General features: G+C 43.1%; 3 protein-coding genes and 1 non-coding gene across 6 annotated transcripts; 3 read left to right on the top strand and 1 right to left on the bottom strand.

The window, feature by feature from the left end:
- Nucleotides 1–1,321: 1,321 nt before the first annotated feature.
- On the top strand, nucleotides 1,322–13,013 carry LRR1 (leucine rich repeat protein 1). 3 transcript variants are annotated; one of them, XM_043471603.1, is made up of 4 exons: nucleotides 1,326–1,621; nucleotides 4,790–4,891; nucleotides 7,263–7,984; nucleotides 11,453–13,013. In XM_043471603.1, the coding sequence occupies exons 1-4, from the start codon at nucleotides 1,409–1,411 to the stop codon at nucleotides 11,691–11,693; spliced, it is 1,278 nt and encodes a 425-aa protein (XP_043327538.1). In that variant the 5' UTR covers nucleotides 1,326–1,408; the 3' UTR covers nucleotides 11,694–13,013. The 3 variants fall into 3 exon arrangements, with proteins under 3 accessions (XP_043327541.1, XP_043327538.1, XP_043327540.1); XM_043471605.1 differs by having other exon boundaries at nucleotides 1,327–1,621; nucleotides 4,793–4,891; XM_043471606.1 differs by lacking the exon at nucleotides 7,263–7,984 and having other exon boundaries at nucleotides 1,322–1,621; nucleotides 4,793–4,891; nucleotides 11,453–11,611.
- On the top strand, nucleotides 8,852–8,958 carry LOC122444506. Its single transcript, XR_006270324.1, has one exon. It is a non-coding gene; the product is annotated as a U6 spliceosomal RNA (small nuclear RNA).
- Nucleotides 13,014–14,080: 1,067 nt separating the features above from the next.
- Nucleotides 14,081–15,327, bottom strand: RPL36AL (ribosomal protein L36a like). The gene is made up of 2 exons (XM_043471612.1): nucleotides 15,207–15,327; nucleotides 14,081–14,531 (listed from the first exon to the last, which is right to left on the bottom strand). The coding sequence occupies exon 2, from the start codon at nucleotides 14,498–14,500 to the stop codon at nucleotides 14,180–14,182; it is 321 nt and encodes a 106-aa protein (XP_043327547.1). The 5' UTR covers nucleotides 14,501–14,531; nucleotides 15,207–15,327; the 3' UTR covers nucleotides 14,081–14,179.
- A 490-nt stretch (nucleotides 15,328–15,817) lies between these two features.
- On the top strand, nucleotides 15,818–17,964 carry MGAT2 (alpha-1,6-mannosyl-glycoprotein 2-beta-N-acetylglucosaminyltransferase). The gene has a single exon (XM_043471610.1). It carries the CDS (start codon nucleotides 15,896–15,898, stop codon nucleotides 17,234–17,236), a length of 1,341 nt encoding a protein of 446 aa, XP_043327545.1. The 5' UTR covers nucleotides 15,818–15,895; the 3' UTR covers nucleotides 17,237–17,964.
- Nucleotides 17,965–18,013: the final 49 nt, after the last annotated feature.

Below are 18,013 nucleotides of genomic sequence, written 5' to 3' on the forward strand. Positions count from 1 at the left end.
GGGGAAACAGCGGAAATCGTGGCTGACTATTTTTTGGGCTCCAAAATCACTGCAGATGGTGATTGCAGCCATGACATTAAAAGACGCTTGCTCCTTGGAGGTAAAGTTATGACCAACCTAGCAGCATATTAAAAAGCAGAGACATTACTTTGTCAACAAAGATCCATCTGGTCAAGGCTATGGTTTTTCCAGTAGTCATGTATGGATGTGAAAGTTGGACTATAAAGAAAGCTGAGCGCCGAAGAATTGATGCTTTTGAACTGTGGTGTTGGAGAAGACTCTTGAGAGTCCCTTGGACTGCAAGGAGATCCAACCAGTCCATCCTAAAGGAGATCAGTCCTGGGTGTTCATTGGAAGGACTGATGTTGAAGCTGAAACTCCAATACTTTGGCCACCTGATACAAAGAGCTGATTCATTTGAAAAGACCCTGATGCTGGGAAAGATTGAGGGCAGGAGGAGAAGGGGACGGCAGAGGATGAGATGGTTGGATGGCATCATCTACTCAATGGACATGAGTTTGGGTAAACTCCAGCAGTTAGTGATGGACAGAGAGGCCTAGCGTGCTGCGGTTCACGGGGTCCCAAAGAGTCGGACAAGGAGTCCAAACGGTCCAGAAGGTCTTTCCAAGTCTCAGATGCAGTCAAGTCAGTCACTCCATCCAATCCACTAGCGGTTGTAAACAGGGAATCTGTATAATAGGGATTGTTGTTTAGTCTCTAAGTCTTGTCGGACTCTTGCGATCCCATGAACTGTAGCCAGGCTTCTCTGTCCATGGGATTTTTCAGGCAAAAAATATTGGAGTGGGTTGCCAGTTCCCTCTCCATCATTTACCAAGACAAATATTGTCATCTCAAGTTCCCTTCTGATGTGACTATTGTCTCCTCCAGAGCACCAAAACAAAACACCAGCCTATCAGCGCCCCAGCTGGCAGTGGGCAACTCGCAAAGCTAGGTAGACAGAAAGACTTCCCCCAAAACACAGGAACTACGGCCTTTCTTGGGAAACTCAAAGACCCCACGTGTGCGGGCAGCGTGTAAACTGTCAGCAGCGGAAACTCGGACTCTGCCCCAAAGTACAGCTGGGGCGGTCAGCGCGCGCTCCCGGGAAAGGCCGTGGCGCCCCCGCCAATCGCCGGGCTCGGGAGGCGCGAGCCGGATCCTCCGGCGGTCGGTGCCCGCGGTTCGCAGCCACCGTGCAGTATTGGTCCTGCAAGGGAGAGGGGACCGCGTCCGCCCCTGCAGGACTCGTGGGGCCGCTGCCCGAAGAAACGGGGGCGTCGGCACCGAGAGCCGGCAGGCAGATCCCCGGACAGCCCGTGCTCGAGGGCCCCGGCGGCGGCGCGGCGGCGCGGGAAGGGGGAAGTTTCAAAGCCGAGTGGTGGGAGCCGGTGGCTGGTGTCCCGGCGGGATGAGGCTGCACTGCGAGGTGGAGGTGGTCAGCCGGCACTTGCCGGCCTTGGGGCTGAGGAACCGGGGCAAGGGCGTCCGGGCGGTGTTGAGCCTCTGTCAGCAGGCGCCCAGGACTCCGCCGGGTCCCCGAGCTGGAGGCGAGCGGGGCGGCCGGCACCCCGCCTGCCTGTTCATTTCCACCCTCAAGGACAAGCGCGGGACCCGCTATGAGGTGCGTGGAGCCGGCGGCTCAGGGGTGGCAGCCAGGCGTTCTTGCCCTAAGCGCCCGACTGTTTCCCCAGCCGGACTCCGCCTTGGGGGTTCCCGAGCGCCCGGTCCCTGAACCCCACTATCATCCGGACCCTGGCGTCTCCCTACGGACCCGAAGGCGGAAAGATTTTGAGAATCACTTTTTATTTTTCTTGCCCATTTCTGCGACTTTATTGACTGCCTTGCTACTTAGTAGTAGATAGCAACCCCGCCCCTTTAAAGTCTTTGAAATTTCGGCCTGCGTGTAGCATCAGTCCAGTTTGGGAGAACCGTAAAATGACTACACTTTGTTTTTGTTTTTTATGACTACACTTTGGTTCAGTAGATTGTTTCTCCCAGTTCCTCCGCTAAGTTTGTTTTTAAGGCTTTGTGGGATGCGTCTAAGGTCGTTAGGCCAGATTGTGCGGTGCTAAGTCGTTTGTCTTGTCCGACTCATTGCGACCCCAGGGACTGCAGCCCGCCAGGCTCCTCTGTCGATGGGATTTTCCAGGCAAGAATACTGGAGTGGGTTGCCATTTCCTATTCCAGGGGATCTTCCCGACTAGTACAGCAGTAAAGCAGTGATGCTTGGGTTGCATCTTGATAATTTTATTAAAATTCTTGGCTACTGCATCTCTCTCTCTTAGCTGTTTAATTTCCTAAGTTTTGATTTGTTAGGTCCAGGGCTTTTTTGTATCTACATAACAGGAGTAAACCCTCTAGAAGAAGTTGGAAACTGAAATAGAATTTTTAAAGCACAAGTTTTATAAAATCCTTTTACCTTGATTCCCAGGCACGTTCTTTTGTGAAAATGATTGGAATACCCTTGTGCCTACTATAATAAAATTAAGGGGCGATTCATCACCCTCTGTTGCATCTAACTCTTGACTGGGTTTTATACAATTTCTAGGATTGTTTCCCTTACAGTGTTGTATCCTCAGTGAAGACTCTTAGTTGAGGAAGAGTTTGCTGTTTCATTCAGAGTCATGTAAATGTTTGTATAAGTAGTTGAAAGTCTAAATTCCACTCTTCCAGTGGAATCACCTCATGTAATTTTTCAAATGGAAAGGACTTCTGTCACCAAATTTTAAAGATTAGAAAACTGTTAGGTGAGCGAAGCAAACTCATAACCAGAAGTGGGTCTCCCTTTTTTCCCTGTTGACCTCCCTAAAACCTATCTTCATGCCTACCTTAGGTACTGTCTGTTTTAAGAGTCTGTTATGATCTCTCCTTTAAAACTTCCGCTGTACTAATGTCAGTACCTGAAAATCCTAACAAAAATTTTATTGTAAACCATTAATTGAAGACTTAGTGTGTGCAGGATGCAATGCTGGATAGATACTATGGGAAATAAACCTGATTTAGTCACTGTTTTTCCAAGACTAGAAAGGGAAAAACAGAAGCCACCACTTACAAAGGTGGGCTATAATTGCTATAATAAAGGTAGAAGCAGAGTAGTATTATATAGTATAATATTAAAAATGAAATGAATTCTGATTCAAGTCTTTGAGAAAGTTTTGTGGAAGAGGTGGTGCCACAGGGCTTGGGACATAGTAGGTGGCAAGTAAACATTTATTTGATAAGTTAAGGTGGTTTGGTCTTGGCCTTGAGGAGTAGGAATTAGTGCTGACTGTGGAAGCACCTTGGGGCACTTTCTCACAACCTTCTACTTTTCTGTCCCATGACTTCAGCTGTCATCCATCTGACTGATTTCCAAATCTGTATCTTTGCTAGTCCTCTCCCTTAACTTCCAACTTTAACCAGCTACCTACTGGAAATCTTCATTTGGTTGTGTCACAGTATTTCAAACTCAGAATACCTCCAGATTAATTTTCCTTGCCACCCCTGACCCAGCTTTTCTGATGGTGTTCTGCAACTTCTTTAAGGAGTATTCTGTCCCTCTCCAGGAACCTTAAAGACTTTCCTTCCCCATATCCAATTTGTTGAATTCTTTCAATTCTGCTTCCTGGGTAACTTTTGTATTTTCATACCCCCTTCCATCCCAGGTGTCGCCTAAACCACCATTGTCCCTTGCCTGGCTAGTTTCTTAAAGGATCTCCTACCTCTACCATTGTCTTTCCTCCATCCTGTTCCCCCCTCTCCCAAAGTTCATTATTAAACTTTGTAGTTAAAGGGAACTTTTCAAAATGCAGATCTAACAGTAATATCCACTGAATGTTCATCTAATCTCCACCGTCTAATCTGTTTACCTCTCTACACTCACCTCTTTTCACTTGATCTTCCAGGCATACCGAACGTCTTTCAACCTCCTCACAGTTGCCGAACTCTCTTACCTTCAAGGCTTTGCACACTGTTCCATCTTATTTATATACTACCTCCCTCTCCTCCCCTCCCCTCAGTATCTTCACTTGCCTAACATCTCTTAATCCTTCATTTCTTACTCATTTCAGTTCTCTTTCATACTCCCAGACCAGGTAAGAGTCCTTTCCTATATAAGGTCTTATAGCGGCCTGTACTTTCTTGTCTTAATATTTGTTATGCTTGTAATTACTTGTTTAATAAACTTTCTCTCATGAAGTTGGCAACTTGATAAGTGTAATTACCATGCTGGTCTTATTTACCTTATTCTTGTCCCAAGCCCCCTGTCATAGTGCCTGGTACATAGTGGCTTCTCAATAAATAGTTGTTAAAGTCTGCAGCAGAAGCAACATCAGTTATTAAAGATTACTGAGCAGCTATTTTATGTTAGTCACTCTTCTGGCTCTGGGAAAATAATACTGAACAAAGGAGACAAGATTCCTGCTTTCATCAAGTTTATATATTGTGGGAGGCATGCCCACCGCAGGCTGATAGACTGAAGTTAAGAAAGCAGGTAACTACTATTGGCAACTCTTACTACAGCCAGAGTTAGAATGGGAGAGGAGAAGCATTCTCCTCAAACAAAGGGGATTCTGAGGAAGGAAGAGTTACTGGACAGGTAGAACAATTGTATCTTACCCAAAGCTGGATGAGGAGTATAAATACCCCAAAAACCAATTAAGCAAAAACCTTTACATCTTAAAACCACAAAGCACCCAGACGTAAGGACTAAAAGCCAAACTGAATCCTGACTAAGTGGCATATTGCAGCTGTAATAAATACTGAATAACAGTACCTGGTTTTGTCATTTTCTTCCCCCATTGGTTTTAAGCAGCTAAAGGAGAACATTGAGCAGTTCTTCACCAAATTTGTGGATGAGGGGAAAGCCACTGTTCGGTTAAAGGAGCCTCCCGTGGACATCTGTCTCAGTAAGGTATGGTATTAATGCGTAGGTTGGTTTACTGTAAAGAGAATGGAGGCTGTGTCAGGAGCCTGATCTCTCTCCCACAGAGCTGAACAAGGCAGGCACTTGCAGGCATGTTTGAGGAAGTGATGGCAGCTTCCCGGCTTGCTTGTGTGGCCTTGAAAAGAGCAGAGTCAGTCTTAGAAAAGCTGCCCAGGATGAGAAGGAAAGCTGATTTTGCTTCTATGCCCAAGATGGAGCCTCGGGGTGTTCTTAGAACTCTATAAGCAGGTGGCACAGGTCTGCATCTTGCCAGCTGAATCACAGGTGACAAATCTAAATTTGGTGTTAAAAAAAAAAAAGGATAAAATACAATTAGAAACACTTTAGGGGACATTTTACTTACTATACTCATTTTTTAAAATACAGAAACCATTAAGATAAAAAACTGTTTTCTTCTTTGCCTTGTCTCGCTTTTTCCTTTTTTCCCTTCCCAGAGGGTAGGAGCTGTGATTTGTTCAACCTTGCATTTTCCTTTATCCTTGACCCCAAGTCAAGTGCTTTGTAAACATTTGAAGTTTAATAACTGTTTAAGCTGTTTTATTGAATGGAGGCGCTTTGTCCTACCTCCTCCTGTTCTGGTTTTTCATTTTCTCTTGCTATTCAGCCTGTCCTGCCACTGACTCCTACCTACAAACAAGCTGAGAGTCCTACCAATTAGAATAGAAGAGACAAATTTCTAGAACATTGAGGCTAAAACTGTTGGTTCCACTTTCTCAGTATCTCTTTTGACCTCTACTTTCACTGTTTTATTCATAAAACACTGTCACATGTCAGTGATCTCTTCCTATATGCTAATCACATTGCCATGATTACTCATCCTTTTTGAGCTCTGTAGAATTTGACACTGATGACCACTCCCTTCATAGTAACTTTTCTTTCTTGCCACCTGTGATAGGGCACTGTGCTGGTTTATCTTCAGTTTTCTTAGCTGCTCCTTTGTTTCCTGTTTCTTGGCAACCTTTTTTCTATCCTGGGAGTGAAGAATTTATTCCCCTTCTCTGCCTGCTCTCTGCCATACATGCTTTCTGTTACCACAGCTCAGCCTTTAATGTGTGTAACTCCCAAGTAGGTCCCTCTGCTGGACCTACTTAACCCAGGTCACCAGACTTTCCTCACTCCACTTCACCGTGTAAATTGCTGCAAGAATAATATGTAGCTCTTGTTACGTCATTCTCAACTCAAAATTCTTCAGTGATTTCCCACAGCTTGATCATTCTGTCCTCCTTACCCTGGCATCAAGGGTACTCATTTATACTCTATAGCCATACAGTATTTCTACTCTTTTACTCTTCTGCAAAACTCCCACATTCCAACCAAATAGTTTCCCAGACTTGCTGAAATTTCACTAGTCCTTCATATATAAAGTTTTTGAAACTTCTAAAGTATCCAGCAAGTATTTTTATTGCTGACTTAATTCACATATCACTTTAATAGTATTCACATATCACTTTAATAGTGATTTCTCTGTCCAGCTGAAAGCAGTCTCTTGCTTTTGATGTATTGTACAACTTTTGGCAGTAAGTGCTAAGTTACACCTACCTTTATTTTTTAAAGTTTCTTGATATGTATATGTATATAATTTTTACTTCTTTTATTTTTGGCTGCATTGAGAGTTGCAGTGCATGGGCATCTCATTGCAGTGACTTCTCTTGTGGAGCACAGACTCTAGGCGAGTGGGTTTCAGTAGTTGTGACCTGTGGGCTCAGTAGTACCTCTTGGACTTAGTTGCCCTGCAGCATGTGAGATCTTCCCCGACCAGGGATCGAACCCATGTCCTGTGCATTGGCAGGCAGATTCTTATCCACTGCACCACTAGGGAAGTCCTTGGCCTTGCTTTTGACTGGGCTATTGCTTTTCACAGTTCCTAGTCTTTGAGAATAACCCTCCTGGGTACTTTGCACTTCACAGCACTACCTCAGTCTGTCTCAAAGGCACCAGAGATTTGAGTCAGCTCATCTTTTCATTTTCTTTTGGTTACCAAGGTTAAGTGGCTTTAAAAAAATTTTTTTATTGGATTATAGTTGATGGGTCAGTTCATCTTAAATCCAAGTCTTCAGTGGAATCTTCATGTTTTCCTGTTTTATTTTATATTCATATGGTTCCCCCTGTGAACAGTTTTATTTAGAGCATGTCAACATAATTTTTTCAAAAACTTTAAAAATTTTTGTATACGTAATGAAATTTAGTGAAAATAGAATACTGAAAAAAAATTTAGTAATTTTCAATAAATAATTGCATGATTTACATATACAACTTCACCACGTTTTAGGATGAATTAGCATGTATGTATTACCTAAAATGGAATTTATAATTGTACAACCTACTTTTACATCTTCAGGCCAATTCCAGCAGTCTAAAGGGTTTCCTTTCAGCTGTGCGACTGGCTCATAGAGGCTGTGATGTTGAGGCACCACTTTCAACCCTCACACCAGTGAAGACTTCAGAATTTGAAAAATTTAAAACTAAAATGGTTATCACATCCAAAAAGGACTATCCTCTAAGCAAGAACTTCCCCTATTCTCTGGAACATCTTCAGACTTCTTATTGTGGGCTCGTCCGGGTTGATATGCGTATGCTTTGCTTAAAAAACCTTAGAAAATTAGACTTGAGTCATAATCATATAAAAAAGCTTCCAGCTACAATTGGAGACCTCATCCACCTTCAAGAACTTAACCTGAATGATAACCACTTGGAATCATTTAGTGTAGCCTTGTGTCAGTCTACACTCCAGAAGTCACTTCGGAGTTTGGATATCAGCAAGAACAAAATTAAGGCACTCCCCGTGCAGTTTTGCCAGCTCCGAGAACTTACAGATTTAAAACTTGATGATAATGAATTGATTCGACTTCCTTTCAAGATGGGACAACTGAGGAACCTGCGTTTTTTGTCAGCAGCTCGAAATAAGCTTCCATTTTTGCCTAGTGAATTTAAAAATTTATCCCTTGAGTACTTGGATCTTTTTGGAAATACTTTTGAACAACCAAAAGCCCTTCCAATTATACACCTGCAAATGCCATTAACTTTACTGGAATCTTCTGCACGAACCATATTATATAACAGGTAAGCCTTTGATAGCATCATGGTATTTTCACCATTCTCAGAGTTAAATCTTTAACATAGCTGTTTATACTGTGCACAATCTGACCCTTTGCTCCAGTGGATTCTTTTAAAAAGAAATGAGAAAAGTTATGGGCCTAGAAGAATGGGCATATGAATAAACACAGATAAACTTTATAATGCTCATAGACATCCCAAGCCAGTCTTCCCTCTTCACCATCCCAGCTTAAGTACTCTTATCCTAAAGCAGTGGTTCTCAGATTTTACTTCACATTAGAATTACCTAAGGAGCTTTAAAAAATTCTGATGGTTAGTCCCCACCCCAGACTTACTAAATCAGAATGTTTGGGAGTAGGACTGAGGTTTTTTTTTTTCTTTTTTTTTTAATATCCAGGTGTTTCTACTGTACAGCTAGCTAGGATTAAGAGTCTTGGCTTACTTCTAAATTTTATTATTCATCACATCCCTGGGAGTCTTGTTTAGCAGATTTTGTTTTAGAGGTCTGAGGTAGAGATCTGCTTTTTAAACTGCATTCAAGGTGAGGCTGCTAGTTCATGAGTTACACTTTGAATACTAAGACTCTAAAAGTAACTTGGGCTTCCCTTGTAGCTTAGTCGGTAAAACATCTGCCTGCAGTGCAGGAGACCTGGGTTTGACTGCTGGGTTAGGAAGATTCCCTGGAGAAGGAAATGGCAACCCACTCCAATATTCTTACCTGGAGAATCCCATGGATGGAGGAGCCTGGCAGGCTACCATTCATGGGGTTGCAAGAGTCAGACACAACTTAGCGACAACATCACCACCACCACCAAAAGTACCTCAAAGGGCTCATTATTGTTTTAAGGCAGTGATCCTTGAAAGTTGAGGAGTGTGCTCGCTTCGGCAGCACATATACTAAAATTGGAACGATACAGAGAAGATTAGCATGGCCCCTGCGCAAGGATGACACGCAGATTCGTGAAGCGTTCCATGTTTTTAAAAAAAAAAAAAGAAAGTTGAGGAGTGCATCACCAATCATGCTTATTGTAACATGGTACTTAACTAAAGCAGATTGCTGGTCCCAACCCTCAGAGATTCTTATTCAGTAAATTTGGAGTGGGGATGAAGAAACTGCATCTCTCACAAGTTCCAAGGAGATGCTGACAATGCTGGTCAGGGGACCACACTTGGGAGGGCTGCTGGTTTAAGGTATTGACTCTTAATTAGGAGTTTAAAATTATCTCTTAAATGACCGTACATGTAAGTGCCAAGAATAGTGCCTGGTTAATAATAGGTCTCAATAAATACTCACTGGATTTATAAATACATGTGATTTGCTTATTTGGCAAATTAAAAATCAGTGTTACCATTAGTTGTAGAGGAGCTTCTAAATAATATAGATGTGAAATACATACCTAGATCTGGTCATATGGGTCCTAGATTCTACCTCAGATCAACTAGTTCAGAATCTCCAGAGATGGGCCCCTACTGTGTGTCATATATTTGTTAAAGTCTCCAGAAGTGATATTCATGATTCAGGTTAAAACCGCTGATTTGAGAGAACTCTAAATGGTGTCTTTTGGCAATAAACTACTCCCAGCTCTCTTGTTCTTTGCATTCTCTGAGACTTATATATGAAAAAAAATAATGTATTTATTCAAATTTGAAAATTATATCCAAGTGAAAAATGCTGTAAATTGTCACTGATGATTTGAAAGGATCATAAATTGGCTAGGATGACTCTGATCTTTACTGAAGTATAATTTTGCAAATTTCCAACTGCCTTGGTTTAAGAATATAGATCCAAAGCCATGAGAACAATCTCTGCTATTTAGCTGTTGATAGATTGTCCTACGGAGAAGGCAGTGGCAACCCACTTCAGTACTCTTGCCTGGAAAATCCCATGGATGGAGGAGCCTTGTAGGCTGCAGTCCACGGGGTTGCTAGGAGTTGGACACGACTAAGCGACTTCACTTTCACTTTTCACTTTCATGCATTGGAGAAGGAAATGGCAACCCACTCCAGTGTTCTTGCCTGGAGAATCCCAGGGATGGGGAGCCTGGTGGGCTGCCGTCTATGGGGTTGCACAGAGTTGGACACAACTGAACTGACTTAGCAGCAGCAGATTGTCCTAACTACTGGTTACAAACATAAATTTATAGTCTATTAGAAAAATATGCGGGGACTTAGATTGGGTAGAAAATACAGTTTTTAACTGTTTCCTGTTTTTCTTAGTCTATAACCAAGAGCCTGGAATATAAGCAAGTGGTTTTTTAAAAAAAAAAAAATCACTTACACAAGTTAACAGATTAGTACATGTGAAAAAATGAAAAATTTAAACAAAGTCAATCCCATTCTTTAAGTAAGTAAGCCACTATTTTTGATTTGATGTGCACTTTTCTACTAGGGTTTTAAACGCCAGTTAAGGGACTTCCTGGAGGTCCAGTGGTTAATACTGTAGTTCCAGTGCAGGGGGCACAGGTCAGGGCACTAAGATGCCACATACTGTGTGGCGAAACAAACAGCACCAGTTTAAATTGTAACAGTAGGTTTTGCTTGTTGCTAAAGATCTGAACACCTGTTAATGTGCCAGCCTATGTACTAGAGAAAGAATAAAGAAAAGGGTGTGGGAGACACAAAAGTGCTTGGGGTACGACTGTGTTGAGGGTGCTCGAGATTGTCTCAGTGTTATGCAGTGAAAGTGAGGTCTCTCAGTTGTGTCCGGTGACCCCGTGGACTGTAGCCTACCAGGCTCCTCCGTCCATGGGATTTTCCGGGCAAGAATGCTGGAGTGGGTTGCCATTTCCTTCTCCAGGAGATCTTCCCCACCCAGGGATCGAACCCGGGTCTCCCGCATTGTAGACAGACGCTTTACACCTGAGCCACCAGGGAAGTGTTATGCGGGGAGAGAGCAGTTGTATTGGGGGCCACTGAAGTTTTAAGTAAGAGGGTGAATGACTTAATTTAAGCACCGTTAGGAGCCTTGCTTGCTTTAGTAAAGTAAAACTAATATCACAAACAACATTTTTTAAATTTGCTTCACACTGTGTAGGATTCTCTTGAACACCTGATGCCTAGGAGTGTATATGTATTTATTTAAATAAATGTTTCTTCACAGAACTGAGAAATTCTCATTACCATTTATAGGAATTGTATGAGAGCACCATACATTTAAATTATGTTACACTGGCCATACAGTATAATTATATAAAGGACAGATGACTCTTTCCTTGTATTCAGTGGGTTATACTATTAAGTGGCCATACTAAAAGGTACCTACTTTATGGAGTAGTATAGATCCTCTTAGGCTTATGTCATATGCTGTTATTTAGTATATTTTTCCCATTTGTACCAGTTTGGAAAATAAAAACAACATACTGGATTAATAATTTTATTTTCCCATGGTTATAATTCAGTGTCTAATAATTCATGTCCTAATACATGAAGTTTTGAGTGATTAAAAAATATCTTTAAAATGTTTTTTTCCAATAGGATTCCATATGGCTCTCATATCATTCCTTTCCATCTTTGTCAAGATTTGGATACTGCAAAAACCTGTGTTTGTGGAAGATACAGCATAAGCAGTTTTATTCAAGGAACTACTACCATGAATCTACACTCTGTTGCTCACACTGTGGTCTTAGTAGATAATATGGGTGGTACTGAAGCACCCATTATCTCTTACTTCTGTTCTCTAGCCTGTTATGTAAATTCTTGTGATATGCTCAAGTAATAGGTGGGGTTATCTTTTAATGTTAAACACGTATTGATCCTAACCACTCTGGTTGTAGAATTTTCTTAATTTTTGTCTTGCATTTAAGTTAAATTGAGTTTGTTTGCAGAAAATACACTTTGGACTAATACAGTCTAAATTGTAGTGAAAACTTGTTCAAAATGAAACTACATATGTTTTTAAACACTTGTATTTTCTGGTATATTTTTCTATATACGGAATTTTATATTCACCAAACATAAAGTAGAAGTTGTTTTGGACAAATAGACTTCAGCCTTTAAAAGTTTTATAATATTAATCGCGTAATCTTTGTTGTGATTTTTAAGTTTTTCCATTTTTAGGGTTGGAATAAGGTTTTGGTGTTGGATAGGAGAAAATTTCTACTTTTTTACTGATTAAGTTCTGTATTATATGAGGGTTGTTCTTTTTCTGTTGGTCAGGTTTTTTAAACTTGGAGTATAATTGCCCTTCAGTGTTGTTAGTTTCTGCCGTACAACATAGTGAATTAGCTGTTGTGTTGTGTGTGTCAGTCGTGTTTGACTCTTTGCATCTCTCTGTATACATATATCCCCACTCTTGAGCCTCCCACCCCTCTAGGTCATCACAGAGCACCAAGTTGAGCTCCCTGTGCTGTACACCAACTTTTGGTCTTTAAAACTAAGAATTTTCTAAGAATCTTAGGACTTTCTAAACTCATAAATTACTGAGATATTGACCAAAAATATTATAAAATTTTAGTAAGTTTCTTTACAAACATGGTTCTTTAAAAAGTGATTGGGGGGAACATATTTAAAAGTAATTCAGTGCTTACCTGATTTTTACATGTTCCTGTAGAGAATTATTTCATCAATAAACACAGGTATAATAGGCTATGTTGGGAATAAATGCTAACGCACTAGCCCTTTGCATTCTTCATCTACAAGCCATCTCCATGTAAGCATCTTAGCCTATTTAAAATTCATGTACAGAAAGCAGAATTTGTTCTCATAACCCATACCCTTTCCCAGTTTATTTTTCCTTTCACTTGATATTCAAACTTCTTTTTTTTCTTGCCTTTATGTGTTTACTAGACTCACTTCTTTCATTGATTTTAACTTTCCATTTTATTCAGTCATGGTTGTTTACCTCAACCCTCCCCACAGTCAATTTATAACATTAGAGTAGCCCCCGGAGTGTGTTCAAAAGGGTTCAAAAAAGAGTTTGTTGTCATAACTCATGCTTTTTTCACAAGCTTCAGAACTTTTTGTAGTTAGAAGTCCATTATCAACTCCTACCTTACATTCAAGACTGAGGTCTAATAAAGTACTGTCCAAAAAACTGGTGGAATTGTTTGTTCTGTCTCTTGTCCAATAGGGTGGTCACATGTGGCTAGTGAGCAATAAATGTAGTAATGAAATGAGGCACTGCATTAATACAATTAACTATATGGGGCTAGTAGTCCCTGCTGGAGTGTAAACTTGCAGAAAAATCAGGGGGTTTTTTTGGCAGCCATTGTGAGATATTAGTTCCCCAACCAGGGATTGAACCCTTGTCATTAGCAATGACAGCACCGAGTTGGAACCACTGGACCACTAGGGAATTCCCAAAGTCAGCTTTTAATTTTTTCAACTTGGATCCTCTGTTTGACTCAGTCTGCTGTACACAGGTGTAGCTTATCCCCTTCACTTTTAAAATTTCACATTGGAGCATAACACAGTATTTAGTTTCAGGTGTACAGCAGTGATTCAGTTATACATGGATCTACTCTTTTTCAAATTATTTTCTCGTTTAGGTCATTACAGAATATTGAGAATTCCTTGCGCTATACAGTAGGTCCTTGTTGGTTGTCTGTTTTAAATATTTAGCAGTGTGTACGTCAATCCCCAATTCCCACTCTATCCCTTCCCCCCCACCCGAAGTTTGTTGTCAATCTGTTTTGTAAAATTTTAAATTCATTTGTATCATATTTAGCCAAGTCATGTCTTTCTCTGGCTTACTTCACCTATTATGATAATCTTCAGGTCCATCCATGTTGTTGCAAATGGGGTTATTTCATTCAATGGCTGAGCACTCTCATTTACTTTTTTTCAAAGTCTGATTAAGAACTTTCCCAGCAGCTCATCAATCATAATTATGAATTCACCCAACATAAATATATATTTTAAATTGACCTGGAAAAGTAAAGGATCAGTTTTTCCCTCCTTTATGATTTATCTCCATAACCTAGTTAGAAAATTTGAGGTGGGACTCCTATCTTCTTTATATATAAATACAAAATGCCAGTTCTTGTGGAACGAAATTTAAATAATGAATTTGAGAAGAGGATGAACTTTAACCCACAAATAATTTGCCATTATTTTAATTTAGAACCATATTAGGCATGCAATTAATGTAAAACATACACAAGATTTTAGTAAGGATATCACTGTATTTATTCTCATTCAGGAAATTTTTCTATAACTTCAACATTTTCCTCTCAAAACATAAGAACAAAAGAGTCCCAAATCTTAGAACTGGATCACTTGGCCCTTTCTCTTCTTATCTCCTCCGAGTTCAAAATGCTTGCACCTCTTAATGGCCAGCATCCTCTTGGATCTGCAGTTGGGTTCAACACATTCAAGTCTCAGCACGATCTTCTTGGTGGTTTTCGCCTTCTTCCGGAAAATTGGCTTGGTCTGCCCACCATAGCCACTCTGCTTCCGATCATAGCGCCTCTTTCCCTGGGCATACAGGGAATCTTTGCCCTTCTTATACTGGGTCACTTTGTGCGGCTGATGCTTTCCACACTTCTTACAGAAAGTCCTTCGGGTTTTAGGGACATTGACCATCTTTGCAGTAGAGGTGTCTTCGCGGTGCAAACTGTTGTAAAACCCGACAGCAAACGTTAGAACACTTGAAACAGCAACGTTAAATCCACCAAGTACTCATTTTCCGTATGAGTAAGTGCACAACTTTTTGGAATGCTTAGATTTACATAATGAGACTCACTGAAAAACAACAAGAGCAGCAGCATAGGGACGCCCAGTACGGTCAGTCCCGCGTACAAAGTGGGATCCTTTGGGGCTTAATTTATCGTGGTTGCCCAACAACTAAAGCGTAGTGGTGTGATACCTTATTTTCTCCGGCAGAGAGAGGGCCGAGGCTAGAGTTTATTTTCGACTCTCAGCGCACCCTTTCCCTCCATGTTCTAGCTCCCGGGCATGCCTGGCTCGGACGCGGTGTACAGCCACCGCCACGGCCCGCTCAGTCCCTTCGAGGACAGCATCTGCCTAGTTTCACTTTTGCCTTCAAAGCACCGTCACCCGTAAAAGCCCTGAAGGCTGACGTGTCCTTAATGAGTGCCTCGAGGCCGAGCAGCCGCCATGAGAGGGGCCTTTCCGGAAGGGAAAAGTGAATTCTGGAAATCCACTAACCAAGGCGGCGGGCCTCGCCCTCCCTCTCCTAACAGGGCTTACCAGCCCCGGCCCGGCCCAGCCTCGAATCCTGAGCACTGGAGGCTCCGCCGTGACCGCCACCACCCAAAACCCGGCTTACCGAGAGACGCGCCGTCCACGTTCCTGCCTCGCTCTGCTCGCGCCTCACAGGAAAGGGAGGGACGTGGCGGAAGTAGGAACTGGGCCTGAGCGGCAGTGCAGCGGACCAATAGGTGGCGGGCAGCGACGGCCGGGCGTCTCCGGACGTGTCCGGGAAGCGCCAACCGACGGCCAGGGGCGGGCCTGAGGGGTGTGGGTCCCGGGGCCGCGGCGCTCGGCGGGCCAGTCGCTGGTTGTCAGGACAGTCGCCGCCGGAGTGAGGCGAGGCGAGGCTGTGTCTCTCGTTCCGGGATGTCCGGGGCCGCGTAGAGATGAGAGCGCGGAGGACGCAGGGCCGCTGGAGGCGCAGGTAACGGAGCCGAAGTACAGTGGGGCCGCGTTGGGCTTCTTCCCGGGCCGGTGCTGAATGGAGAGGACCGAAGCGACGCCGTGCCGCGGCTCCTAGCGGCGGGGCCGCTGCCCGAGCTGCAGTTGCCAGGTGAAGATGTGTGGAGCCGGGGCGGCGCGGGGGAGCTGAAAACCTGCGGGTCCCCGGACCCCCGGGGCCGGGGATGAGTTAGCGAGGGCAGCCGCGGGGGCCAGTTCCGACTGCTGCAGGCCACCGCCACGGTCGCCGCCCGCCCGCCCCTTCCCCGCTGGAGCCGCTAGCTCCTTTCCGCGCCCGCCCGCCCGCTCCCGGCCCCGGAGACCATGAGGTTCCGCATCTATAAGCGGAAGGTGCTGATCTTGACGCTCGTGGTGGCCGCCTGCGGCTTCGTCCTCTGGAGCAGCAATGGGCGACAAAGGAAGAACGAGGCCCTCGCCCCGCCGCTGCTGGACGCTGATCCCGCGCGGGGTGCGGGCGCCCGGGCCGGGAACCATCTCGCCGTGTCGGTGGGCATCCGCCAGGGCTCCAACGAGTCAGCGGCTCCGCTGGTCGCCGCGGCCCCGCAGCCCGAGGTGGACAATCTGACGCTGCGGTACCGGTCCCTAGTGTACCAGCTGAACTTTGACCAGACGCTGAGGAATGTAGATAAGGCCGGCTCCTGGAGCCCCCGAGAGCTGGCGCTGGTGGTCCAGGTGCACAACCGGCCCGAATACCTCAAACTGCTGCTGGACTCACTTCGAAAAGCCCAGGGAATCGACGACGTCCTCGTCATCTTTAGCCATGACTTCTGGTCGACCGAAATCAATCAGCTGATTGCTGGGGTGGATTTCTGTCCAGTTCTGCAGGTGTTCTTTCCTTTCAGCATTCAGTTGTACCCTAACGAGTTCCCGGGCACTGACCCTAGAGATTGCCCCAGAGACGTGGAGAAGAATGCAGCTTTGCGGATGGGATGCATTAATGCTGAATATCCCGACTCCTTCGGCCATTATAGAGAGGCCAAGTTCTCCCAAACCAAACACCACTGGTGGTGGAAGCTGCATTTTGTATGGGAGAGGGTCAAAGTCCTTCGAGACTATGCTGGCCTCATACTTTTCCTAGAGGAGGATCACTACTTAGCCCCAGACTTTTACCATGTCTTCAAAAAGATGTGGAAATTAAAGCAGCTAGAGTGCCCCGAGTGTGATGTTCTCTCCCTGGGGACCTATACTGCCGTTCGAAATTTCTATGACATGGCTGACAAGGTAGATGTGAAAACGTGGAAATCCACAGAGCACAATATGGGTCTGGCCCTGACCCGGGAAGCCTATCAGAAGCTGATTGAGTGCACAGACACTTTCTGTACTTATGATGATTATAACTGGGACTGGACCCTTCAATATTTGACTGTATCTTGTCTTCCAAAATTCTGGAAAGTGCTGGTTCCTCAAGTTCCTAGGATTTTTCATGCTGGAGACTGTGGTATGCATCACCAAAAAACTTGTAGACCAGCCACCCAGAGTGCCCAACTTGAGTCACTCTTAAATAATAACAAACAGTACCTGTTTCCAGAAACTCTAACTATCAGTGAGAAGTTTATGACAGCCCTTTCCCCACCTAGGAAAAATGGAGGGTGGGGAGATATTAGGGACCATGAACTCTGTAAAAGTTATAGAAGACTGCAGTAAGAAAAAAAACAAAACAAAATCAGAATTATAAAAGCAAAAGTAGTAACAGTCTTCTATTTTTGATATTTGTTCAAATAGGATATACAATTGAATAAAAAGGTTTAGGAACTGGTTTCTGCTTTAATACAACAACAAAATTCTTGTAAAAGTTGTCCAAATATAGTCATCTTTTCTGTTTATGTCTGATTAAGATTTAAAACGCAAGTTTTCATTTTGAGAATTGCGTTTTAAAGTTCAGTATGTATCTGCTAGAGGTAAAATCGTTAATTGATAAGAGAGAAGAGGGGAAACTATTTAAATTGCATCTATTAATCTTTTTATCTGGAACTTTGTACACTTTTCCACTTTCAAGACTTATTTTAAGTACAGCAAAATTTATTTAAAATCGTCATATCAGTAAAAAGTATTACAGTGAAATTAAGAGTATTAATGTACAAGCCCAGCTTCACTCTTGATACAGTAACTAGGAAGAGGTTGCTTCAGTGGTTTTATAATTAGAAAGTTATGTTTGTTAAACACCCTGTCAGAACAGAGTCATTTTCAGTATTAAAGATTCCTGTATTATTGTGTTAAGAATTGCCTGTGCTCTGGAACCTGCATAGAACATACTTTCTTTTGGAATGTATTTGACTGATAAGAAAGTTTAAACACTTTTCACCTCAATGTAGAAATACAGTGATTTTTTTTTTTCTTTTAGTGCTGCCAAAATAAAATACTTGATTTTGCATTAAAAGGTTCCTAATCATTTTTCAGAATAATTTTACATCAAAGTCCACT

This window comes from Cervus canadensis, chromosome 6 (assembly GCF_019320065.1).
Source record: "Cervus canadensis isolate Bull #8, Minnesota chromosome 6, ASM1932006v1, whole genome shotgun sequence".
NCBI lineage: Eukaryota > Metazoa > Chordata > Mammalia > Artiodactyla > Cervidae > Cervus > Cervus canadensis.

Bases quoted from the DNA above. Each gene is read 5' to 3' on its own strand.
- LRR1 (XM_043471603.1), top strand. From the start codon at position 1,409: ATGAGGCTGCACTGCGAGGTGGAGGTGGTCAGCCGGCACTTGCCGGCC. The intron at 1,622-4,789 runs GTGCGTGGAGCC...ATTGGTTTTAAG, and splicing joins AGCGCGGGACCCGCTATGAG to CAGCTAAAGGAGAACATTGA. The intron at 7,985-11,452 runs GTAAGCCTTTGA...TTTTTCCAATAG, and splicing joins CGAACCATATTATATAACAG to GATTCCATATGGCTCTCATA.
- RPL36AL (XM_043471612.1), bottom strand. From the start codon at position 14,500: ATGGTCAATGTCCCTAAAACCCGAAGGACTTTCTGTAAGAAGTGTGGA.
- MGAT2 (XM_043471610.1), top strand. From the start codon at position 15,896: ATGAGGTTCCGCATCTATAAGCGGAAGGTGCTGATCTTGACGCTCGTG.